At 45.5% G+C, this 20,846-nt stretch overlaps 2 protein-coding genes across 3 annotated transcripts in view; one reads left to right on the top strand and one right to left on the bottom strand.

Moving 5' to 3' along the window:
* The window catches only part of WDR19 (WD repeat domain 19), a 370,238-nt gene that overhangs the window by 291,682 nt on the left and 57,710 nt on the right, over positions 1-20,846 (bottom strand). The gene's annotated exons all lie outside the window — the stretch shown is intronic.
* The window catches only part of RFC1 (replication factor C subunit 1), a 65,373-nt gene that overhangs the window by 42,506 nt on the left and 2,021 nt on the right, over positions 1-20,846 (top strand). For both annotated transcript variants that reach the window (XM_060246271.1, XM_060246270.1), the window contains 11 exons: positions 1,152-1,548; positions 1,816-1,925; positions 2,703-2,817; positions 3,027-3,115; positions 5,067-5,204; positions 12,502-12,597; positions 13,155-13,253; positions 14,410-14,564; positions 14,664-14,781; positions 17,866-18,011; positions 19,724-19,937. In XM_060246271.1, the coding sequence (XP_060102254.1) occupies positions 1,152-1,548; positions 1,816-1,925; positions 2,703-2,817; positions 3,027-3,115; positions 5,067-5,204; positions 12,502-12,597; positions 13,155-13,253; positions 14,410-14,564; positions 14,664-14,781; positions 17,866-18,011; positions 19,724-19,937 (1,677 nt within the window). The remainder of the gene's footprint in view (positions 1-1,151; positions 1,549-1,815; positions 1,926-2,702; positions 2,818-3,026; positions 3,116-5,066; positions 5,205-12,501; positions 12,598-13,154; positions 13,254-14,409; positions 14,565-14,663; positions 14,782-17,865; positions 18,012-19,723; positions 19,938-20,846) is intronic.

The following is a 20,846-nucleotide window of genomic DNA, read 5'->3' as shown; positions in this document are numbered from 1 at the left end:
GCTTACAGGGCTTTTCTTACAGGGCCTACTGTAAGCTCTTAAGAGGATTGGCTACATCAGGGTGTGTGGCCTAATATGCAAAGGAACTCCTGCTAGAATTCCACCCCTGAGTACTGAATAAATACCGTTGGTCCAGCTTTTGACACTAAACTTGGGCAGGCCTGTTGGAGAGAAATTTGATTTTGACATACATTTGGAAACGCCTGTGAGGAGCAAGACTTACCAGGTTGAAGTTGGATTTTGCTCATTACCCTGCGTGCTGTGGAATTGAGCGTTGTTGAGAGAGCTGGATATAGAGATAGTTGTGTTCAGATCTTTTGAAAAACGGCTTGTAGGTACTTTTGTTGTGAATATATAATACAGTTAACCGTTGGGCTTCTATGAATAACTTAAGCAGTTAACTATTGGGCTTCCATGAATCACTGAATAAGCTATTGGTGAGCATAAGGACCTTTTAGAATGCTTTTCAGTTTTCAGGAGCTCTTTCCTAGATTATTCCTGTCTGAGCCACCCCGTGCATCTGCTACAGTCCCCTCTGCCTGTTGCAGAGGGTAGGACGCTGGTGAGGGCTGGTGCTCTTCATGGCCACATTGGATGAACGTATAAAGTGCTCAAGAATGCCATCTGCTCATGGCAGGGAGAGAGAAGTAGTTAATGGGCAAGCTGTTAGGGAGTTAGTATCTTAGAGCTTCCGGACTGACATAAACTGTTGTATCTATTGAACAACAAAGATGGGAGCACAGCTGATTCTGTGGCAAAGTTTTTGCAGGCTGTTCTCTTATACGCAGTAATGTATTGTAATTTAAATTTGTATTCAACAGATTGACTTTAGCCTTATTTTTGTAGAGATTTTAGAAAACCTTTTAGAATTCTCTTTTGTCTTGACTCATGTTGGCATGTTTAATCTATTTGTATGCATATGTGTGTACATCTCTCCCCCCCCCGCCTCTTTTATCTCTCCTTTAATGCCAATAAAGGTAACTGAACTGAAGCTGTTAGGAAAGTTTGACTGCCCCTACCAGTCTCTTTGATGAATCTCTGATGAGCTTCCGGGAGCCTTGAACTTCCCAGAACACTGTTCGCTGTCTTCAAGCTCAGGCCTGTTAACTCTTTCCTGTGCTTTTTTTGTTGTTGTTGTTGCTTTCATCAAGGCAAAGAAAACACAACCCAAATGGGGGAAAACTCCACCAAAGGTAGAAGCAGAGAAAAGAAAAATTAGCCCGGCAAAGTTAGAGATCGAGGCTAAAAAGAAAAAGACCACCCCTGGAAAAGATGGCACCATGAAATCCACAAAGAAGGAAACCATGGAAGCTAGGAGAGGGCTGGTTTTTGATCAGAAAACCTTGGAGAAGAAACATGCTGCAGAGAATGCCGAGAGACCAGTTCAAGGGACAAGTAAAGGCGAGACAGAGGTGTTGTTGTGGGTGGACAAATACAAGCCCACATCCCTCAGAACAATCATTGGTCAGCAAGGAGACCGGAGCTGCGCGAATAAACTTTTGTGTTGGCTTCGGAACTGGCACAGGAATACATCAGAGGACAAGCATGGTAAATGTACATAACATTATTTGTTTACTTCAAGTATTTTAGAGGCTGCCTTTTATGACGTTGACTCAAGATGGTTTACAAATACACTGTACAGGGCATAACTAACATTTTTTCTGGGATTTGACCATCGTAGTAGTGGGTTCAAGCTAAAGAATCCATTTCACTCATAGAAGTTGTGGGTGCTTCATTTCAGTTAAAAGTACTTTGATTCTGTCCATTTCTGTATTTGATCTGCCTTGATAAACCTGTCCTCCATTCTCCCTACAGTAAAATCCAGTAAATTTGGAGGCAAAGACGATGGCGCCAGTTTCAAAGCAGCTTTGCTTTCAGGGCCACCTGGGGTTGGTAAAACTACTACTGCTTCCTTAGTTTGTGAGGTAAGTTATAGTTTTTCAAGCAGTGTTGGGGAGGTGGGAGATCTGATCCATGCAGATAGGCTTCCAGTGGAGGTTCTTATTGGTCGCGACAGCTGAATGGCAGGAAAAGTGCAGCGTTTCGATGTTGGAGAGGGTATAGCGGCTGCTTTTGTGCTTAACAGTCAATAAGAGCAAGGATACCTATTGTACTTGGCATGTGGGAGTAGCTCAGCTCTTTGAAAATTTTGAAGGCTCCCCCCCCCATTGGCACACAGAGAAAGCTGGAAGGGATCACATGAAACTCATAGGAGAGTGGTCCACCTGGCTGACTTTGTCACCGTCATTTCCTCCAGAAAGGACTAGTGCCCCGCCCCCCAAGTCCTGCTACAAAACTAGCTATAGACTAAGAATCTATTTAGTACGGGCCAGTTTGGTGTAGTGGTTAAGTGTGCAAACTCTTATCTGGGAGAACCGGATTTGATTCCCCACTCCTACACTTGCACCTGCTGGAATGGCCTTGGGTCAGCCATAGCTCTGGCAGAGGTTGTCTTTGAAAGGGCAGCTGCTGTGAGAGCCCTCGTAGCCCCACCCACCTCACATGGTGTCTGTTTCGCGGGAGGAAGGTAAAGGAGATTGTGAGCTGCTCTGAGATTCGGAGTGGAGGGCGGGATATAAATCCAATATCTTCTTCTATCTTCTTCTTACGAGTGAGGGGTTTTTTGGGGTTTTTTTTGGTAATATTGCTTTAGTAGGTGTCTTGATACTGAAACTGGTGTTTTGCTTTTGTGTTGGGATTAGGAACTGGGTTTGAATTACGTGGAACTGAATGCCAGTGACACACGCAGCAAGAACAGCCTGAAAGGGGTAGTTGCCGAATCGCTAAACAACACCAGCATCAAAGGATTCTGTTCAGGTATTTTGATCTACGTAGATGTTTATTGCTTCACCTAATTCAGTTATCCCAGGTTTGCGTACATGTCTACAACTGATACTTAGCTCTCAAAAAAAAATTTTTTGGCCCCCTTTAAAGCAGTCCCCTCCATGTGCAGCATTTTAGAAAGCTAGTACTTGGGAAAGAAGACCTTGGTGTGTGATCTTTTTGCTTCTCCATCCTGTCTTTAGGAGCGTCAACGTCTGTTAGCTCAAAGCATGTCCTGATCATGGATGAAGTGGATGGAATGGCGGGCAGCGAAGACAGAGGAGGAATTCAGGTGAAACTTCTTTTGGGAAGCATAAAGGAGTTATAATCGAGCGCATGGTGTTGTGGGATAGGCGGAGAAGTGGGGAATTCCGGATGCTTTGGGGGACAAAGTAAACTGAAAGAATCAAACCTCAAAATGTCTAATGTGACAAAAATAAAAGGGGTGTGTGTGTGTCTGGGGAGAAGGGTGGGGAGCTAGTATTATTTATTAGAATTGTGGATCACCCAGTCCCATAAACTTAGATTGGATGAAACAAGTGATGACAAGAATAACCAGAATGAAACAAGGTAGAATGATTAGTATTGTGCGTTGATATGAATGACTGCATACTTGTATTCCGACCTGGCAGTTGTTCACCCGTAACTGTGGCTAAGAGCATGGGAGCCATCTGCAAGATGACTTTTCTTCATACCCCTTCTCACCTGGGGATGAATTTCCCCCTGCACCATGGTTAAGAAGAGATGTTAATAACAAGGCTGCCCACAGCTGATGTATGACAAGGTGCCCAGGTTCAGGATCCACGGGTTAATGTTTCAGAGGGTTCAGGATCCACGGGTTAATGTTTCAGAGGGTAGCCATGTTGGTCTGTGGCAGAACAATTAGATTTGTATCCAACAGCACCTTAGAGATCCACCAGAGTTTCAGGGTATAGGTGTTTGAGAGTCCAGACTCCCTTCCCTGTGTCTGCCCAAGGAAGCTTTGAATCTCGATAGCTTATACCCTGAAACTCTTGTTTGTTTCTAAGGTGCTGCTGGACTCAAATCCAAAGGTTAATGTTTGTTTCAGAACCACGTTAAATGGGAACCCAGTTTTAGACCAACCATCAGCTTAGATTGGTACAGATCAGGGGTGGCCAAACTGTGGCTCGGGAGCCACATGTGGCTTTTTCACACATATTGTGTCCAATGTTCCCTCTAAGGTGCAGAATCTTCTGAGCAAAAATTCTACTTTGTGAGCTACTGGTATTAAAGTGGTAAGCTACTGCATAAATTATTGTGCTCTGGGGCCAATTTTCCTGAGCTAAGACAAAAATGTGTGAGCTGGAGGCTAAAAATCTGTGAGCTAGCTCATGCTAACTCAGCTTTGAGGGAACACTGATTGTGTCTTTCAAAGCCTCCACTGCCCCATCAGCCAGTTTGGAGAAGGCATTTCTCTCTTTAAATCACTTTTCCAAGCCAGCCAGCGGCTTGGAGAATGAATTTATAGCTAAAATTGCTTTCTTTCCATCACTCCCTCCCCCCATCTATTTTCCTGGCTGCCTGCTCTCACACATCTGACACTAATGTCTTGAGACTCTCAAAACATCTGATGTTTATTCTATGTATCTCTTACATTAAGAGAGTTTGGCCACCCCAGGTACAGATGTTGCCCTTTCATGTAAAACTATCCTTAAATGAATTGGACATGCTTTTATACCTGACTTCTTATCTAGAGACACCTTAAGAAGGTGGGTTGGAAGGAAAGGCGGGGTGAATATATTTTAAGCACATAATTCCTTTTCTCCGTTTGAGAGAAATCTAACATTATTTCTCCAGTGCCTCCTGGCTTGATAAGACAAAATGGAAGCAGTATTTTAACTTAGATTTGATTATATGCATTTTGAACTGGGCATTTTTCTTCCTTCCTTGTTGTGGATTTATTCTTGTACCAATAAAGAACAATACATGTGTGCTTACTGAAAAGAGCTGCTTCTCTCTTAGACTGTACGACAGAATCTTTTGTTTGGCACAGAATATTTTTGGCATTAAGTGTATAGATGGCTCCAGGACTTTGTGCTATCAAGCACGTGTAGCAGAAAGGTGCTGCCTTTTGTGATCCTGAGTCCCAGCACTTTGAACTACCAATCAGTGTGCAACAGTGTGAAGCCCTCCTTGAACAGCTGAAGACAATACCCTTGTGTTTTTGCTGCCTTGCTTCTGTGTGATGAACATAACCCTGGTGTCACAATCTATAATTGCAGGAACTAATTGACCTGATTAAGCATACAAAGGTTCCAATAATCTGTATGTGTAATGATCGGAATCATCCAAAGATCCGCTCCCTCGCCCACTACTGCTTTGACCTTCGCTTTCAGAGACCACGTGTAGAACAGATTAAGGTACGCAGTTGACAGTGTATGTGCTGGGGCTCTTCACTCAGTGCCACATGGGATCTGACCAGCAGTTCACTGCATTAAAGGTGCCTAACCAGATGTTTCCAGGCAGCTCTCAAACTGGGCGTGATTGTCACCCACTGTTCACCCCAAGCATCATATGATTTCAGATGTTACTGTAGGACAGGGGTCGTTTTGTAGAAAAATAGGTGGTGGAGCTCATCCAGGGATTGTTATGCAGCTGCACCTACTATTCAGTGGACAAGGTGGGGAGGAGGAGGTGGAACTCTCAGAAAGGTTCAGAAGCTGCACTCCTGCTGAATCCGAGGCCTGCTGTTGGAGATCAGAAAGAAATTCCAGTCAGTTGTCATGGCTGACAGTCAGTGAGAGATGAATTTATAGAGAACTGTATCTAACCTGAGTCTGTACATGTGACATATTAAGATATTCCAGGTACTTGACGGCTCCCCTGTTTTTGCAGTTCAGAGCCCGTAGCAGAGGCAGGAAGGAGCCATGGCAAGCCAGTGTGCATAGCTAGCTGCAAGCAGCTTGGCTGTTGGCTCACAGGCTGTGCAAGCTATGCGGATTTTTTTACTGAACCTTTCTCCCTGACATGCTGCCTTTCCATGTGCAGTGAGGTGTTTTTAATGGGGCAAGGGAAAGCAATACAAATGCAGCACTTTGCTAGAAGCACCTTGTTAGAGTGCCGCCATCCAAGAAAAAGCTGCATTAAGTCTGCGGGTTGAATAAACTAGTGCTGAATCTGTTTTTGAGAAGCCTCACTCTAGAGCCTGAGGGCTTTTTCCTTTTCCTTTTTCTGCTACCCAGGAATGTCTTGGTTGTTATAATAAGGAGGAATGCTAATCACTTCTTTGGGGGTGGAAGGGGCAGAAAGAGTGGCCAGTCACTCTGAGTTCTCATGGGCTATAGCAGAGCTGTCCATTGCTGGTAAGCAAGAAGAAAACACGTAACTTGGTATCTGTTGGAGGTTATTTTACCTTCTCTGTCAGCTGTCAACACGTCTGTAAAGAGAGAATCTTCTTCGTGGTCTCTGTGCAGTCCCACACATGGGTTTTCCTATCAGGACGAACCCTACCTCGGAGATTTTAAATAGCTAGCCTAGGCGTTATTTTTGGCGCGCACTCCCTCCCGCTCTGGGGAGCAGGCATCCACTGCGCATGCCTGTAGCGCGAGGGAGGCGCCCAACCCACTCAGTTTCTTTCCAACCGCCGCCCGGGATAGTCCTACCTCGTTGCGCTCCTCACTTACCTCAGATATCTAGCCTTCGTTTTCCTCAAGTTTCCTCTTCTTTCATCCTTCGCTATTTCTTCATTTTCTTATCTTCAAAAAAAAAAAAAAAAAAAAAAAAAAAAAAAAGATTTAGATAAATATCTTCCCCGCTTTTTCCTCAGACCTCCCTTCCCCCACCCCCACCCCCCCCCCCCCGGGCGTATGGAAGGAAGGGACAGTAAAATAACTTTCAAAAGGTGCTCGCGCTGTAGGGCGAAAATCCCTACATCGGACGGGCATTCGCTTTGCTTGTTCTGTTTGGGAGAATCCCATAAAGTGGACGCCTGTGCGCACTGCCTTCAATTTTGCAAACAGGCGCGAAAAAACAGAGCCGCTAGACTCAGAAGCCACTTAATGGAGTCTGTGCTCCAGCCTGATATGTCGCAATCTTCGTCAGCAAGTAAGTCGCCTCCCCTACTGACTCCCCAAGGGGACGGCGCAAGGTCGGCAGCTTCAGTGGCCATTGCTCCCAGCAAGCATAAGTCCGGCGATGCCGCGAAAGCCGGCGACGGCGCGAGAACGTCAGAACAAACGGCCGCGGCGACTAAACCAAAGGGCGGGAAGCACACTAAGAAACATAAGCATTCCGACCCGAAGGGCCAGAAGGATTCGAGAAAACCGTCCGATCCGAAGGCTCCGCGGAAACCGACAGACCCGAAGGACCCGAAGATTCCGAAGGACTCGAGAAAATCCTCCGAACAACAGAATGAGCCTGAGACGCAATGCGAGCCTTCCACTCCCGGATCCGACACCCAGGAAGTGACCACCCCGGCTACGGAGTCGCCGCACCAGCAGACGGAAGAAGTTATTCCCATTCCGTCCCGATCCCCTTCCCCGCATGGATCCATGCTAGACCCTGCGCTGGAGCCGATTCGAGACCCGCAACAGTGGACTCGACACCACATCAATCCTAGATCGTTCCGCGATATGTCGAATCCCATCCAGCACAAACATGATGCTTACAGGTACTTCGATGCGCATCGGTTCCCAGCCAGGTCTCCCAGCATGGAGAGATATAGGTACCATCATGCGCGTTTCCCGGAGAGATCCCCTAGTAGAGGGAGGGACCGCCATCGCTACAACCCGAGATCTCGGTCCCCATCCATGTCCCCGAGGCGACGCCATTATGCTTCAAGGTCTCCTTCCATCGAATCCCATGCATGCTGCGGATACCATCATTCTCGGTACCGAACCGATTATCACATGAACCCATCCAAGGAAGCGACTCCTGTCCAACGGAGCAAGCAACCACCGAGACAGCCGTCTCCGACTCCTTCCACTTCGACTTCTAAACCTAGGGGTGCGATTCCAGTGGAACCCAAAAGCACGACTCCAACCAGACCGGACCTACCTGAACCCGAACCTGACTCTGATGCCGAATCCGAAGCTCAATCATCGGATTCGATACAGTCCATGTCCCCTGGGTCCCCTGCTTCAGATATCGCCAAGCCCGCGGATTTGTCACCTTCCGAAGGGGCAAAGACATACCTGGACTTGATTGCCAATATGGCCTCTGCACTTAACGTAACTCTGACTTCGGATGCACCCAAGGTGACAGACGTGGTACACGACCTGGTGCACTCAGATTTACCTGCTGGTTCCTTTCTGCCGATGCTGCCGGTACACCTAGAAGCCATCAAAGAAGCTTGGGACAACCCAGCCTCCATTCCCCCGACTTCAAAACGAATCGAATCCCTTTATAGGATCCAAGCACCGGATTCGAAATTTTTATTTAGCCATCCAGCACCGAATTCTCTGATAGTGCATTCATCTTCTAAAACCAAACAGACCCGCCACCCGGTACCCCCTGAGAAGGAAGGCAGGAAGTTAGATACTCTTGGAAGGAAAATGTATTCAATCTCGACGGCAACTGCCAAGATCAACAATTACCTAGCATACTTCGCCGCGTATTCCCACAATATCTCCTCCCAACTGAATACGCTAGTCTCTGCCCTGCCTGAGCCCTCCCAGAAACAAGCCTGCAAGCTACTTCAGGAGCTCAACAGGATTTCAAAGCAACAGATAAACACCATCCGTCACTCTGTGGGGTGCACTTCCAAGGCGATGGCCGCCTCCATTGCCCTAAGGCGACATGCTTGGCTTCGATCCTCTTCGTTGCAGCCTGATCTAAAATTCAAGATAGAAGACCTTCCCTTCGATGGCCAAGGTCTCTTTAATGCCACAACGGACGATATACTGTCCACCGTGGATGACAGCCGCAAACGAGCGAAAAGATTGGGGGTAGCCCAACAGCAACAACAACAACAGAGCTATAAGCCCAGATCATGGAAACCAACCCCCTTCAAACGTTCCAGATCCCCTCGACAATCTGAATACTGGAAACGTAAAGCTCCTCCTCCAAAGCAATCCTTTAACCAGAGACAGCAGAGACCACAACCACCTAAAAAGGCTGCATCTTCATCGAAGCAGTCTCTTTGACTTTCTACCTCTACCACTTCAGCACGTCTCCAGGCTTCTTCCATTTCTCGACAATTGGCAACAAATAACCACAGACAAATGGGTTCTGAACATTATTTTGAGGGGCTACTCCATAGAGTTCCAAGCACCACCAAAAAGACATCATTTTGTTTCCACTCCCCCATCACCTTCCCTTCAGGAAGAAATAGACACCTTAACAGCCAAAGCGGCTATAGAGCCTGTCCCAGTCCAGTATCATCGGACAGGTTTTTATTCCAGGTACTTTCTAGTCCCGAAAAGGGATGGGGGACAGCGCCCGATTCTGGATCTAAGAGCCCTAAACAAATTCATCCGCCACAGAAAATTCAGAATGATCACCTTACAATCGATTCTGCCATTAATCCCCAGAAACTCCTGGATGGCACTGGTAGATTTACAGGACGCATACTTCCACCTGACAATACACCAATGCCACAGGAAGTTTCTGCGTTTCGCCGTTGGCAACAACCACTACCAGTTCCGAGCTCTGCCCTTCGGACTTTCCACGGCACCACGGACATTCACAAAATGTATGGCGGTTATTGCAGCGTACCTCAGGCAACGCGGCGTTGCAACCTACCCATACATAGACGATTGGCTCCTTGTGGGAGCTTCAAGGACACAGTTGATGAAGGACATTTCCATCACACTTGCGCTCCTAGCAAACCTGGGCCTCCAGGTCAATCATCAAAAGTCACACCTTACCCCAACTCAAGACATTCAGTTTATTGGGGCTCGTTTGTGCACCACGGACCACAAGGCGTATCTTCCTGTGGACAGGATATCCTCCATTCAGACGCTGGCCACACAAATAATGCAACAACCCAAACAAGCGGCCTTCAACATTCAGCGCATGTTAGGACTTATGGCAGCCACAACGGCAGTTCTGACACACGCAAGACTACGCATGCGAACCCTACAAATCTGGTTCGTCCGCGCGTTTCGACCCCAACACCAATCTCAAGGAACGGTCCTCACTGTTCCGAGCCACATCCTCCCTTCGCTCGAATGGTGGACAGTTCGAGCTCACCTGCTTGCGGGAATGCCCTTTTTACGGCCAAGTCCATCAGCAGTGGTTACAACAGACGCCTCGAGATGGGGCTGGGGAGCTCATCTCGACGTACTCACGGTCCAGGGGCAATGGACACCGTACGAACAGTCGCTCCACATCAATTGCTTAGAGCTTCTAGCTGTTCACAGAGCGTTAAAATCGTTCCTTCCATCTCTTCAAGGCCTACACGTACAGATCGCCTCAGACAATGTGGCGACGGTTTTTTATATAAACAGGCAAGGAGGGACAGCATCCACCCGCCTTTGCAAAAGAGCAATGCACCTGTGGCATTGGAGTATTGCCCATCAGATTCACCTCACTGCGGTACATCTTCCTGGCATACAGAATGTTCAAGCGGACAGACTGAGCAGATATTCCATCAACGACCACGAGTGGTCACTCCACCGGTCATACCTTCTGCCAGTATTCCGGAAATTCGGAACTCCGTCAATAGATGCGTTTGCTGCACCAGACAATGCACAGTGTGCGATCTTTTTTATGAGAGGTCCGCCCTCACAACAGTCTGCAGGGGATGCCTTCATACAGACGTGGACCGGTCCACTACACTTCCTCTTCCCTCCCTTTCCGTTAATAACACGGTGCATACAGAAAATTCAACTGGACAACACAGATTGCATTCTCGTGACGCCATGGTGGCCACGTCAGCCATGGTTCACAACCCTTCTCCTCCTGTCAGAAAGCACTTACCATCACTTCCCTCTGGCACACAACCTCCTGTCCCAACAGAACGGCAGGGTTCTGCACCACGACCCGAACAGACTTCGCCTGACGGCCTGGAGGATATGTTCTCAGACTTTCCTGAAGGAGTAAGACACGTTCTCCTTAATGCAAGGAAACCGTCAACAAGGAAGTCATATTCCATGAAATGGAAAAGGTTTTCCATCTACGCTACCAAGCATAATTTCAGACCCTCCTCGGCTTCCATGCCTCAAATCTTAGCATATACACTGCATTTGTCAGAAAAGGGCCTTACGTACTCCTCTCTGAAGGTGCACCTGGCAGCAATCTCAGCTTTTCACCCGCATGTACAGGGTCGAACTGTCTTCTCACACCCTGCTGCGAAATCCTTCTTAAAGGGAATCTTACATTTGCACCCACCACTACGGCAAATGTATCCTAGCTGGAGTTTGTCACTAGTGCTTAGCCAACTAGTAAAACCACCTTTTGAACCTATGGCTACGATACCACTTCACCTCCTCTCATGGAAAACGGCTCTTTTAGTTGCACTCACCTCTGCTAAAAGAGCAAGTGATCTCTGCGCGTTCAGAGCGGACTCGCCTTACACCATGTTTCACCATGATAAGGTGGTGTTACGGCCAGATCCCGCTTTCTTACCGAAGGTGGTCTCCGCATTCCATCTGCATAGAACCACTACCTTACCTGCCTTTTTCCAACGGCCTACGGATAAGGGCCAAGAAGCTCTACACTGTCTAGACGTGAGAAGAGCACTCGCCTACTATATAGATCGAACTGCATCGTTCCGCACAGACTCCAGACTTTTCGTGGCCTACGGCCGCCGTCATAAGGGAAAAAAGATATCTACGCAGAGACTATCAAAGTGGTTGGTTGCTGCTATAGAGCTGTGCTACAAGCTCGCGAAGCAACCAGTTCCATCTGCCATAAGAGCTCATTCTACAAGAGCTTTGTCAACGTCATCTGCCCTTGCCAGGGGTGTATCCATGGAGGACATTTGCGCTGCTGCCGCTTGGTCTTCCTCCTCGACCTTCGCCACGCACTACGCTTTGGACGTTCGTGCTAGGCGGGATGCATCCTTTGGACAGGCAGTTCTTCGCTCCATCTTTGACTAAGAAGCTGGTCCGGGCTTGGTGAGTAGTTACTTACCTTATAGCCTATAATGTGCTGCCTATGTTGCACTAACCTTTGCACTATTTTTTCCTCCAACTCTAGTGCCAGCACCCACCGCCTTGCAGATCAGCTTATCAGTCACCCATGTGTGGGACTGCACAGAGACCACGAAGAAGATAAACAGGTTACTCACCTGTAATTGATGATCTTCGAGTGGTCATCTGTGCAGTCACACACGCCCGCCCAGCCGTCCCCGCTGCTGGCTACTTGTCTTATATATCCGCGCTCCTATTATGTCAGCGGCGGGGAAAGAAACTGAGTGGGTTGGGCGCCTCCCTCGCGCTACAGGCATGCGCAGTGGATGCCTGCTCCCCAGAGCGGGAGGGAGTGCGCGCCAAAAATAACGCCTAGGCTAGCTATTTAAAATCTCCGAGGTAGGGTTCGTCCTGATAGGAAAACCCATGTGTGTGACTGCACAGATGACCACTCGAAGATCATCAATTACAGGTGAGTAACCTGTTTTTTTCATTTAGTTCTTAAAATAAAAATGACAAAACAGTTTGGGGGTGTAGCTGTTACAAAATGTAATCACTATCATGGTTTACTAGAATTCTTGGGAGGGAGTTGCCTACTGCCCTTTCTGTGATTTTCATATTTTAAAGTATGTGCTACTTGCAGGGTGCCATGATGTCTATTGCCTTTAAAGAAGGGCTTAAGGTTCCACCACCAGCGATGAATGAAATCATCTTGGCAGCTAATCAGGACATCAGACAAGTGAGTCATCTGTTCCATTCTTAGTACTGCTCTGTCACGTGTAGATGGGATACCACCAGATGAAATGCAGATTCCTTCATCTGAGGATGTTAGGTTGGGCGAGGGGTAGATGGCAGTGTGGGGATGAGTGGGACTGGAGGAGGGGATGAAGTTACATGGAAGATTTTATCTGTTAGTGGGAGCAGGGTTAGAGGCGTGATTGGCGGAAGTAGGTTTGAATGTTCTTGATGGATACAAGAAATGGAATACGTATAATATGTGTAGTTTGAGAATAAAGGGAACCCTGGCATCAGTGCGGGAGGAAAGCTTGCATTGCTAAAGAGGTCTGGCAAGAAGGTTCCAGGAAACAAGTGCTGAAGGAGTGGTGGAAGAAGGCAAAGACAGAGGTTTTAAAATCAGACCAGAAGTCTTGCTTGCAGTGGGAAGTGTTGCACTCGCACCTCTTTGTGGATATTTGCTGATATCCAATTGAGGACTATTTTTGATCATTTATAAACTTAGCATTTTTCTCTGGGGGTCACTCCTAGCAAACTTTATCAAATCTTCCTACTTCTCAGGTTTTACATAATCTCAACATGTGGTGTGCAAAAAGCAAAGCTCTGACTTACGACGGTGTCAAAGAAGATGCCAGCAAAGCTAGAAAGGATATCAAGCTGGTAAGAGAAGCATCTCCCTGACCTTGTTTGAGCTTGTTAAATCTTAGAAGCTAAGCAGGCAAATATTTGGATGCGAGACCCTCCCGAGGGATACTGGGGTTATGACTAGGGATGGACACAAACCTGGAAAATGGTAGTTAGTGGAAGTTTATGGGGTCTCACAAACCACAAACCTCCACGAACCTTTCCATTTAATGAACTGGTGTGAGGTTCATGGTTTGTGATATGGCACAGTTTGCAAAAGCAATTTAAAGGTATTTCAATTCCTTTTAAAGGAATGCATATCCAAAAGGTGAAGGTCTTTATCAAAGAACTGCAGTGATGAGGAAGCTGCAGCTGATAGAGTTTGCCCTGTGGTCATGATTTCTTGAGAAGGAATGAGAAATGTCTTGGTAAGAGCATAGGCTGGTTGTGATGAAGTTTATTACTATCTCATCTCTGACAACATTGTTAGAAATATCTAAGATCTATGTTTGGCACTATTTGGTTATCACATAACAAACCTTATTTATTTAATATTTAAAAATCGGAATGAAGCGCACCAATATATCAATGTCACAGGCAATACAGAGCATTCTGTTTGCTTAAGTTCTTGCTCTCTGCATTGTATTTAGAGACTGGCATTATGAGAGGTGTGTGTGTGTGTGGGGGGTCCCTACATGAAATAATCAGTGATTTGTTTCCTTCTCCATTCCTCCAACTTAGGAAATATGCAGTTAACCCCCCCCCCCCCCCCCAAAATCTGGCCACATGATGGGATGTCATCGTATTCTCTGTTTGTCTTTGACACAAGTGTCAGAGAGGATAAATTTGTAGGGCAACGATAGTCCATCACATGTTCTGCTGGGGGTGGGGGATGCAGAGCTGCTGTGTCATCATTGTAGCTTCTGTGCAGTCTGAATGCAGAACAGTTCATGACCTTTAAAAAAGGGACATAATTTCATGATGTCCCAGGAGTCATTGCCATTCTTTAAACCAGTCTGATGTGCTCTGACCATTCGGAGCTGTTGAGATTTAATGCAAATTGTTGTGAATCCTTGGGCAGATGATGCTGTGCATTGCTGCTGTTGTGGAATTGAAGCTGACTTGACTGATCAGTGCTGGAGTTTTCCTCCACAGCATCCACATGTCTTGCTTTAAAACAATTGCTTTGCAGGGCCCTTTTGACGTTGTCAGGAAGGTTTTCGCTGCTGGAGAGGAGACTTCTCGTATGTCCCTTATTGACAAGTCAGACCTGTTCTTCCACGATTACTCTCTCGCCCCTCTCTTTGTCCAGGAAAACTACATACATGTGAAACCAGCTGCTGCTGGGTGAGTTAATGGAACGAGTATAGTTGAGACTTGAATGAAAATGGATGGAGATTAAATGGAATATGTTGGTAGTAACAATGCCAGGTGGTCTTCTCCTAGGGGCAACATGAAGAAACACCTGATGTTGCTTAGCAAAGCAGCTGACAGTATATGTGATGGTGATTTAGTTGACCGGCAGATTCGCAGCAAGCAAAACTGGAGCCTTCTACCAACACAGGTAACTTCCAACTTTGGTTTCCACTCCCTAATCTCTGCATTTCATAGTATTAATTGTTTGTTTGTGGCAGGGGGTGGACATGAAACATACAGTGGCTCATAGAAGTAACATGGTAAAGCTATCTTTTGCACACACTCCATCCCCCAAGCAACGCTCCCTCTAAGCCTTAGAGTCTTGTGAGCAAAAATTCTATTTTGTGAGCTACTGGCATTAAAGTTGTGAGATACTGCATAAATTCATTTGCTCTGGGGCCATTTTTCCTGAGCTAAGACAGAGTCGGAGGCTAAAAAACTGTGAGCTAGCTCATACTAACTCAGCCTTGAGGGAACACTGCCCCTAAGCTGTATGATAGATCTTGACCTGTTGTCTAAAGCAGTGATCAGCAGCTATCCAGGTGGTTTAGTATAGAGCCAAATATGGATCTTTTAAAAAGTATATTGGAGGGGCAGATGTGAATGACCAGGGCGCAGAAGGAATATCAGGCAAAGATACTTATGGGATTCAAGGCTGGACTGGAGATGCTTCACAGAAAGTGAAATGTTAGAGGTAAACAGCTTTTAGGAATCGAAGCGCAAACCACAAACAGATTTTGCCACTGCATTAAAACAAATGGTTCAGGTTGCTCCTGTGTATATTTATTACTGTGAGACTTTTTATGATTGGGCTGCAGAAACTTTATGGATTATTAATCAACATGTTTATTAATACTGAATATTTTCAGTAATATTCAGTTGTACATTTTTAAACATATAAACCAGCTCTCTTGTTCTGACTCTTTGTTGATCTTTTGTTCTGATTTTGACACAAGGTTGGATCCTGTCAGTTTTTTCTTTGAATCTTACCCAGTTCCCTTCCATACTACAGCCCCAGTCCCATGTAGCTTTTGATGCGCAGATCCCATGATTCTTCTTGTAGCCTTTTCAGGTGATCAAAGAAGACACCTCCTTTTTCATTAGCAGAAAAACAGGTTGTATCCAACCCTTTGTTTGGCTCTTTAATTACATAACATTGTTGACTCCTGGTCTGAAGTGAATGTGAAAGCAGAGTAGGATTTTTTTAATTAGTTGCTCTTGGTACTTTTTCTTGCATAAATCAAGAGGTAAACAAAAGGTATTTTAATTGTGAAAGGTGAAATAGGTGAATTTAGAACATTGCTATTTTCCTTTCATGCAGTGGTATTCTGGTGGGACCACATCTGCTGACTTTTCAAGTATGCTGAGGAGTTCTAGCTAACTACTTATTCTTCCTTCCATATTGATGTTAGGCACACACGGCTTTCTGGCTGTTTTAGGAAAATTCAGTAGTGACTCACAATAAGAGAAATCAAATTTTTCCACTGACAGCAAACTTAGGACATATATGTATTTGCAGGGCTTTTTTTTGTAGCAGGAGCTCCTTTGCATATTAAGCCACACACCCCTGATTTAGCCAATCCTCCTGGAGCTTACAAAAAAGAGCCTTGTAAGCTCTTGGAGGATTCGCTGCATCAGGAATGTGTGACCTAATGTGCAAAGGAGTTCCTGTTACAAAAAAAGCCCTGTGTATTTGGCTTTAAGGATTAGACTAATTGAAAGTACATGCTTGATATGGATGTCCTATAATAATTTCCAATATGGATTTTTTAATGACTTTTCATTCTTCTGTTATGTTCAAAACAACATTTAAACTGGCTTAAAACTGATTTTCGAAGGCATGTTGTCCGGTGATTCTGTAGCACAAACAACTCTCAGCAGGACTTTATAGCACAGTATCTACCAAAGTTATTAATGCCAAATATATAGGTCACAAAGCTTACTTGACTTGGAGAGCAGAAGTGTAATTCATCTCACTGCACTGGAATGACATGCCCTGTCCATAGCTTCTTTTCATTCTGTTAGTTACCCAGTCTTGTGGAATAATCTTGTACTCAGAGCTGTAGCATCTGAATTGTTCTTCGGGGGTTCCACAATTTTGTAGTAGCCAGTCTACAACAAGGGTTCTTTTAATTCAACTAGTAAGAATAAAATCCCTTTTAGGTGACCCTGCTTCTAGGTAATATAATGCTTGAGCTTAAATCTGAAGGCAGGTGTTCGCTTTTATAATGTTGACCCTCTTTGGATTGCAAATATATAGAAAGAACAAATGAGCAAATGTGTACTGTGCTTGAGATGCTGAACTCCACAAAGATAAGCATGAAAGATTTAATTGTGTCTGAGCCCCGTGGTGCAGAGTGGTAAAGCTGCAGTACTGCAGTCCTAAGTTCGATCCTGGCAGAAGCTGGGTTCGGGTAGCCGGCTTGAGGTTGACTCAGCCTTCCATCCTTCCAAGGTGGATAAAATGAGTACCCAGCTTGCTGGTGGTAAAGTGTAAATGACTGGGGAAGGCAACGGCAAACCACCCCGTAAAAAGTCTGCCATGAAAACATTGTGAAAGCAACGTCACCCCAGAGTCGGAAACGACTGGTGCTTGCACAGGGGAACTACCTTTACTACTTTTTTTTTTTAAGGCCAGAGGCATTTTTCTGCTATGCAGAAATCAGTAGATAAGAAGTGATGCAGATACATCCTCATGGAATTACATTACTCACAGGAAAGGAAAGGTCTCCTGTGCAAGCACCAGTCATCTCCAACTCTGGGGTGATGTTACTCTTACAACGTTTTTACGGCAGACTTTTTACGGGGTGGTTTGCCGTTTCCTTCCCCAGTCATCTACCACTTTCCCCTCAGCAAGCTGGGTACTCATTTTACCAACCTCGGAAAGATGGAAGGCTGAGTCAACCTTGAGCCGGCTACCTGAAAACCCAGCTTCCATCGGGGATCGAACTCAGGTTGTGAGCAGAGCTTAGGACTGCAGTACTGCAGCGTTAACAACCCACCCTGTATTTTGGTGGCTCTTAAAATGAGACTTGACAAAGCAGGAGAATATATCTATACTAGTCTTGGAGCAGTTCATTAGAGTCTATCTTCAGTCTTGCCCATTTCCACAGTGATAGCCTTGAATACGGTTCTGAATTTGCATGTTATGTGTATAGTTTAAGAAACAGTGATGTGTCCATTATAAAAGCCTCTATAAAAAACCATTGCATATTTACTCTTCCCTTTTAAGGCCATTTATTCAAGCATCCTCCCTGGAGAACTGATGAGAGGCTCCATGCAACAATTCCCAAATTTCCCAAGTTGGTTGGGCAAATTTTCATCCACAGGAAAACATGACCGGATCCTTCAAGAGCTGTCAATGCACATGAGCCTCAGGTAACACTGGGGAAACCTCTTGTCGCTTTTGATTGTATGATATTCTTGTGGTCCATACTGTCTGTCAGGCACAATTCATTCTTTCACATATTAAATCACTTCCTTGGAGAAAGATAAAAGGTGGTGCAGTCATTTTTGTGATTTTTTTTTAAGGCGGAGGCTTAGTTTACCCATACAGTTGAATGAGTGAGTAGGATTGTGAGACGGACAGAAATCTTCAGTATGACCAAAGAACAGCAAGTCTTCATACATCTTAAAAACAGATTTATTTGTGGCATATGGCCCAGTGTGTGCTTTGTAAAAATGTACAGAATGCAATTATTCTTAGCAGAGAGATTGAGACTCAAAGCTTATAAGCAGTACAATGGTGGGGAATAAGAAGGTACTGAAAGAAGTGGGAAGGCCATTTTGGGCAATAGGTTGGGTAGCAGTACATTGTAGAATACAGACGAAAACAAGATGAAGGCAGTCCATTTCTCAGTTTTCCCTATCTGTGTTAAAACAAAACAAATACTTGTTGCAGATAGAAGTAAAAACAAACCAGCACTTCAGGGAGAGTGTGTGTAGCTTAGCCTGCTCCGTGATCTGCTAATTTTTTTTTACTTGCAGGGAGGATTTTATGTGGAGCAGAAACGTTCAGATACTCCACTTGGAGTATGGTCCACTTGGCCATTCTTCTGCACACACAAGGCCAGGCCTGAGTGAAGTGTCTAGCCTACTGTTCCTGCCCTAGATAGTGCTGTCTTCCAGACAGCAGTTTCCTTTATCAGCAATGTGACAAGGCAGAGAATTGTTTCCAGGGACAATTCAGTGTGCTGGTCTTGATGTTTGAAGCCCTTCACTACTGCTATTCCCTCCCTGTGTGAGCTTTCTTGACAACTGGGGCAAACGTGAGCTCCTCTCACACATTCCTTGACAGTACTGCAAGTTGCACTGCCTCTTAATTTTGCATTTAAATAGGCATTTCCAGCTTGCAAGGCGTTGGATCAAAATCACATGACATTGCGAGGTAGGCCAGAAAGCAGAACATTTGAGATACCATATGGGCAGAAATCAGATGTATGGTGTAATGGTGGTTCAGAATATTCTTTGAGCTGAGTTTTTTTCCAGCATTCATGACCCTGGCTTCCAGATGTTCATGATGAATTGTAATAGCATATAGTTACATTCCAACATCAGAAGCTTGGTCTCCATTTTACCCCTAACATAGAAGGGAATTATACCTTATCAAGTCAAGACTAAAAAATAAGAACATAAGAGAAGCCATGTTGGATCAGGCCAATGGCCCATCGAGTCCAACAGTGTGTCACACAGTGGGCAAAAAACCCAAGTGTCATCAGGAGGTCCATCAGTGGGGCCAGGATACTAGACACCCTCACACTGTTGCCCCTCCCAAGCACCAAGAATTAAGAGCATCATTGCCCCAGACAGAGGGTCCCAACAAAACGTTGTGGCTAATAGCCACTGATGGACCTCTGTTCCATGTTTATCCAATCCCCTCTTGAAGCTGGCTAGTGACCTATTCAGTTCAAACCACATTTGTACGTGCACACATGCACCCAGCCCATGATCCTCCAAGATAGCAGGCAGGAGTCTGTCTCAGCCCTGTTGTCTCTGAATGCTGGTGTGCAAACGTGGGAGTGCCTTTGTGCAATGCTGTCGACCCTCCAGAGAGAAAAGGCTTGCCAAATACATTTTATCTCTCCCCACAGAACCCATGCAAGCAAGAGAGCAGTGAACCTGGACTACCTGCCATACTTACAAGACGCCATTGTGAGGCCCTTGGCTTGCCTGGGGACAGAAGGGGTACAGGATGCTGTGGCCTTCATGGATTCCTATTGTTTGATGAAGGAAGACGTTGAAAACCTGATGGAAGTAACCAGTTGGGGAGGCAAGCCCAGTGCATTTTCTAAACTGGATTCCAAGGTAAGAAACCCATCAAATGAATTTCATTTAAGGCTATGTGTAAAAAAGTAAGGGTGCTTTGTTTATAAGATGAATCACGGAAGTGGGAGTCGGAAGCAGTGATATGACTTGGAAATCCCCACCCCCACCCTGAAACTTCCCCTCCAGGATTCTGTACAATCTCAAGGGCTGGAAAAGACTGATTTCAGTTCTTCCTTACCTTTAATTCCTACTAAGCTGCTCTCAGGATTCCATCCCTTCTGGATTTACTTAGTCCTTGTAAGGGTGTTGGGGAGGGAATTGGTTGGTAGGTTTACAAAGTCCTAGTTGGTACCCAGTTTGATTTGTTGCAGATTCCCAACCTTTTTTTGTATTTTAACATCAGGTTTTTTTGTGCACCGTCCCATATTATTTGTACAATAAGTATGTTTGAGAAAATACATGTCAAGTTCAAAACAGTAGTGTGTACTGCACATATGGATTTGCACAACCCTTCCAGTAGCTTTGCGACTCTTGGGATTGGTATAGCAGTTAGAGCATTGTTCCAGGAGGCGGGAGACTGCATTAACCTGGAATGTACCACAGGATTAAATTTTCTACAGCGTAAGCTTCCCGGAGGCAAGAGCCTCCTCGGTCAGTTGCATCTGACTAGGTGGATTCTAACCCTTGGAAGCTTTTGCCACAATAAATGAGTTTGTGTTCAGGATGTCACATGCCTCAAGAGAATTTTGGATTGAATCCCTTTTCTGCCTTCACTTCTTTGCAAAATGTGTAATTGCTTTCCTTGGCTTTGGCGGTAGGTCGGTAGGAATCATCCAGTTTGGTGTAGTGGTTAAGTGCATGGACTCTTATGTGGGAGAACCAGGTTTGATTCCCCACTCCTCCACTTGCACCTGCTAGAATGGCCTTGGGTTAGTCATAGCTCTCGTA

Source organism: Heteronotia binoei, chromosome 9, assembly GCF_032191835.1.
Source record: "Heteronotia binoei isolate CCM8104 ecotype False Entrance Well chromosome 9, APGP_CSIRO_Hbin_v1, whole genome shotgun sequence".
Classification (NCBI taxonomy): domain Eukaryota; kingdom Metazoa; phylum Chordata; class Lepidosauria; order Squamata; family Gekkonidae; genus Heteronotia; species Heteronotia binoei.
The sequence above is the reverse complement of the archived record's forward strand: the minus strand, read 5'-3'. Positions and strand labels throughout refer to the sequence as shown.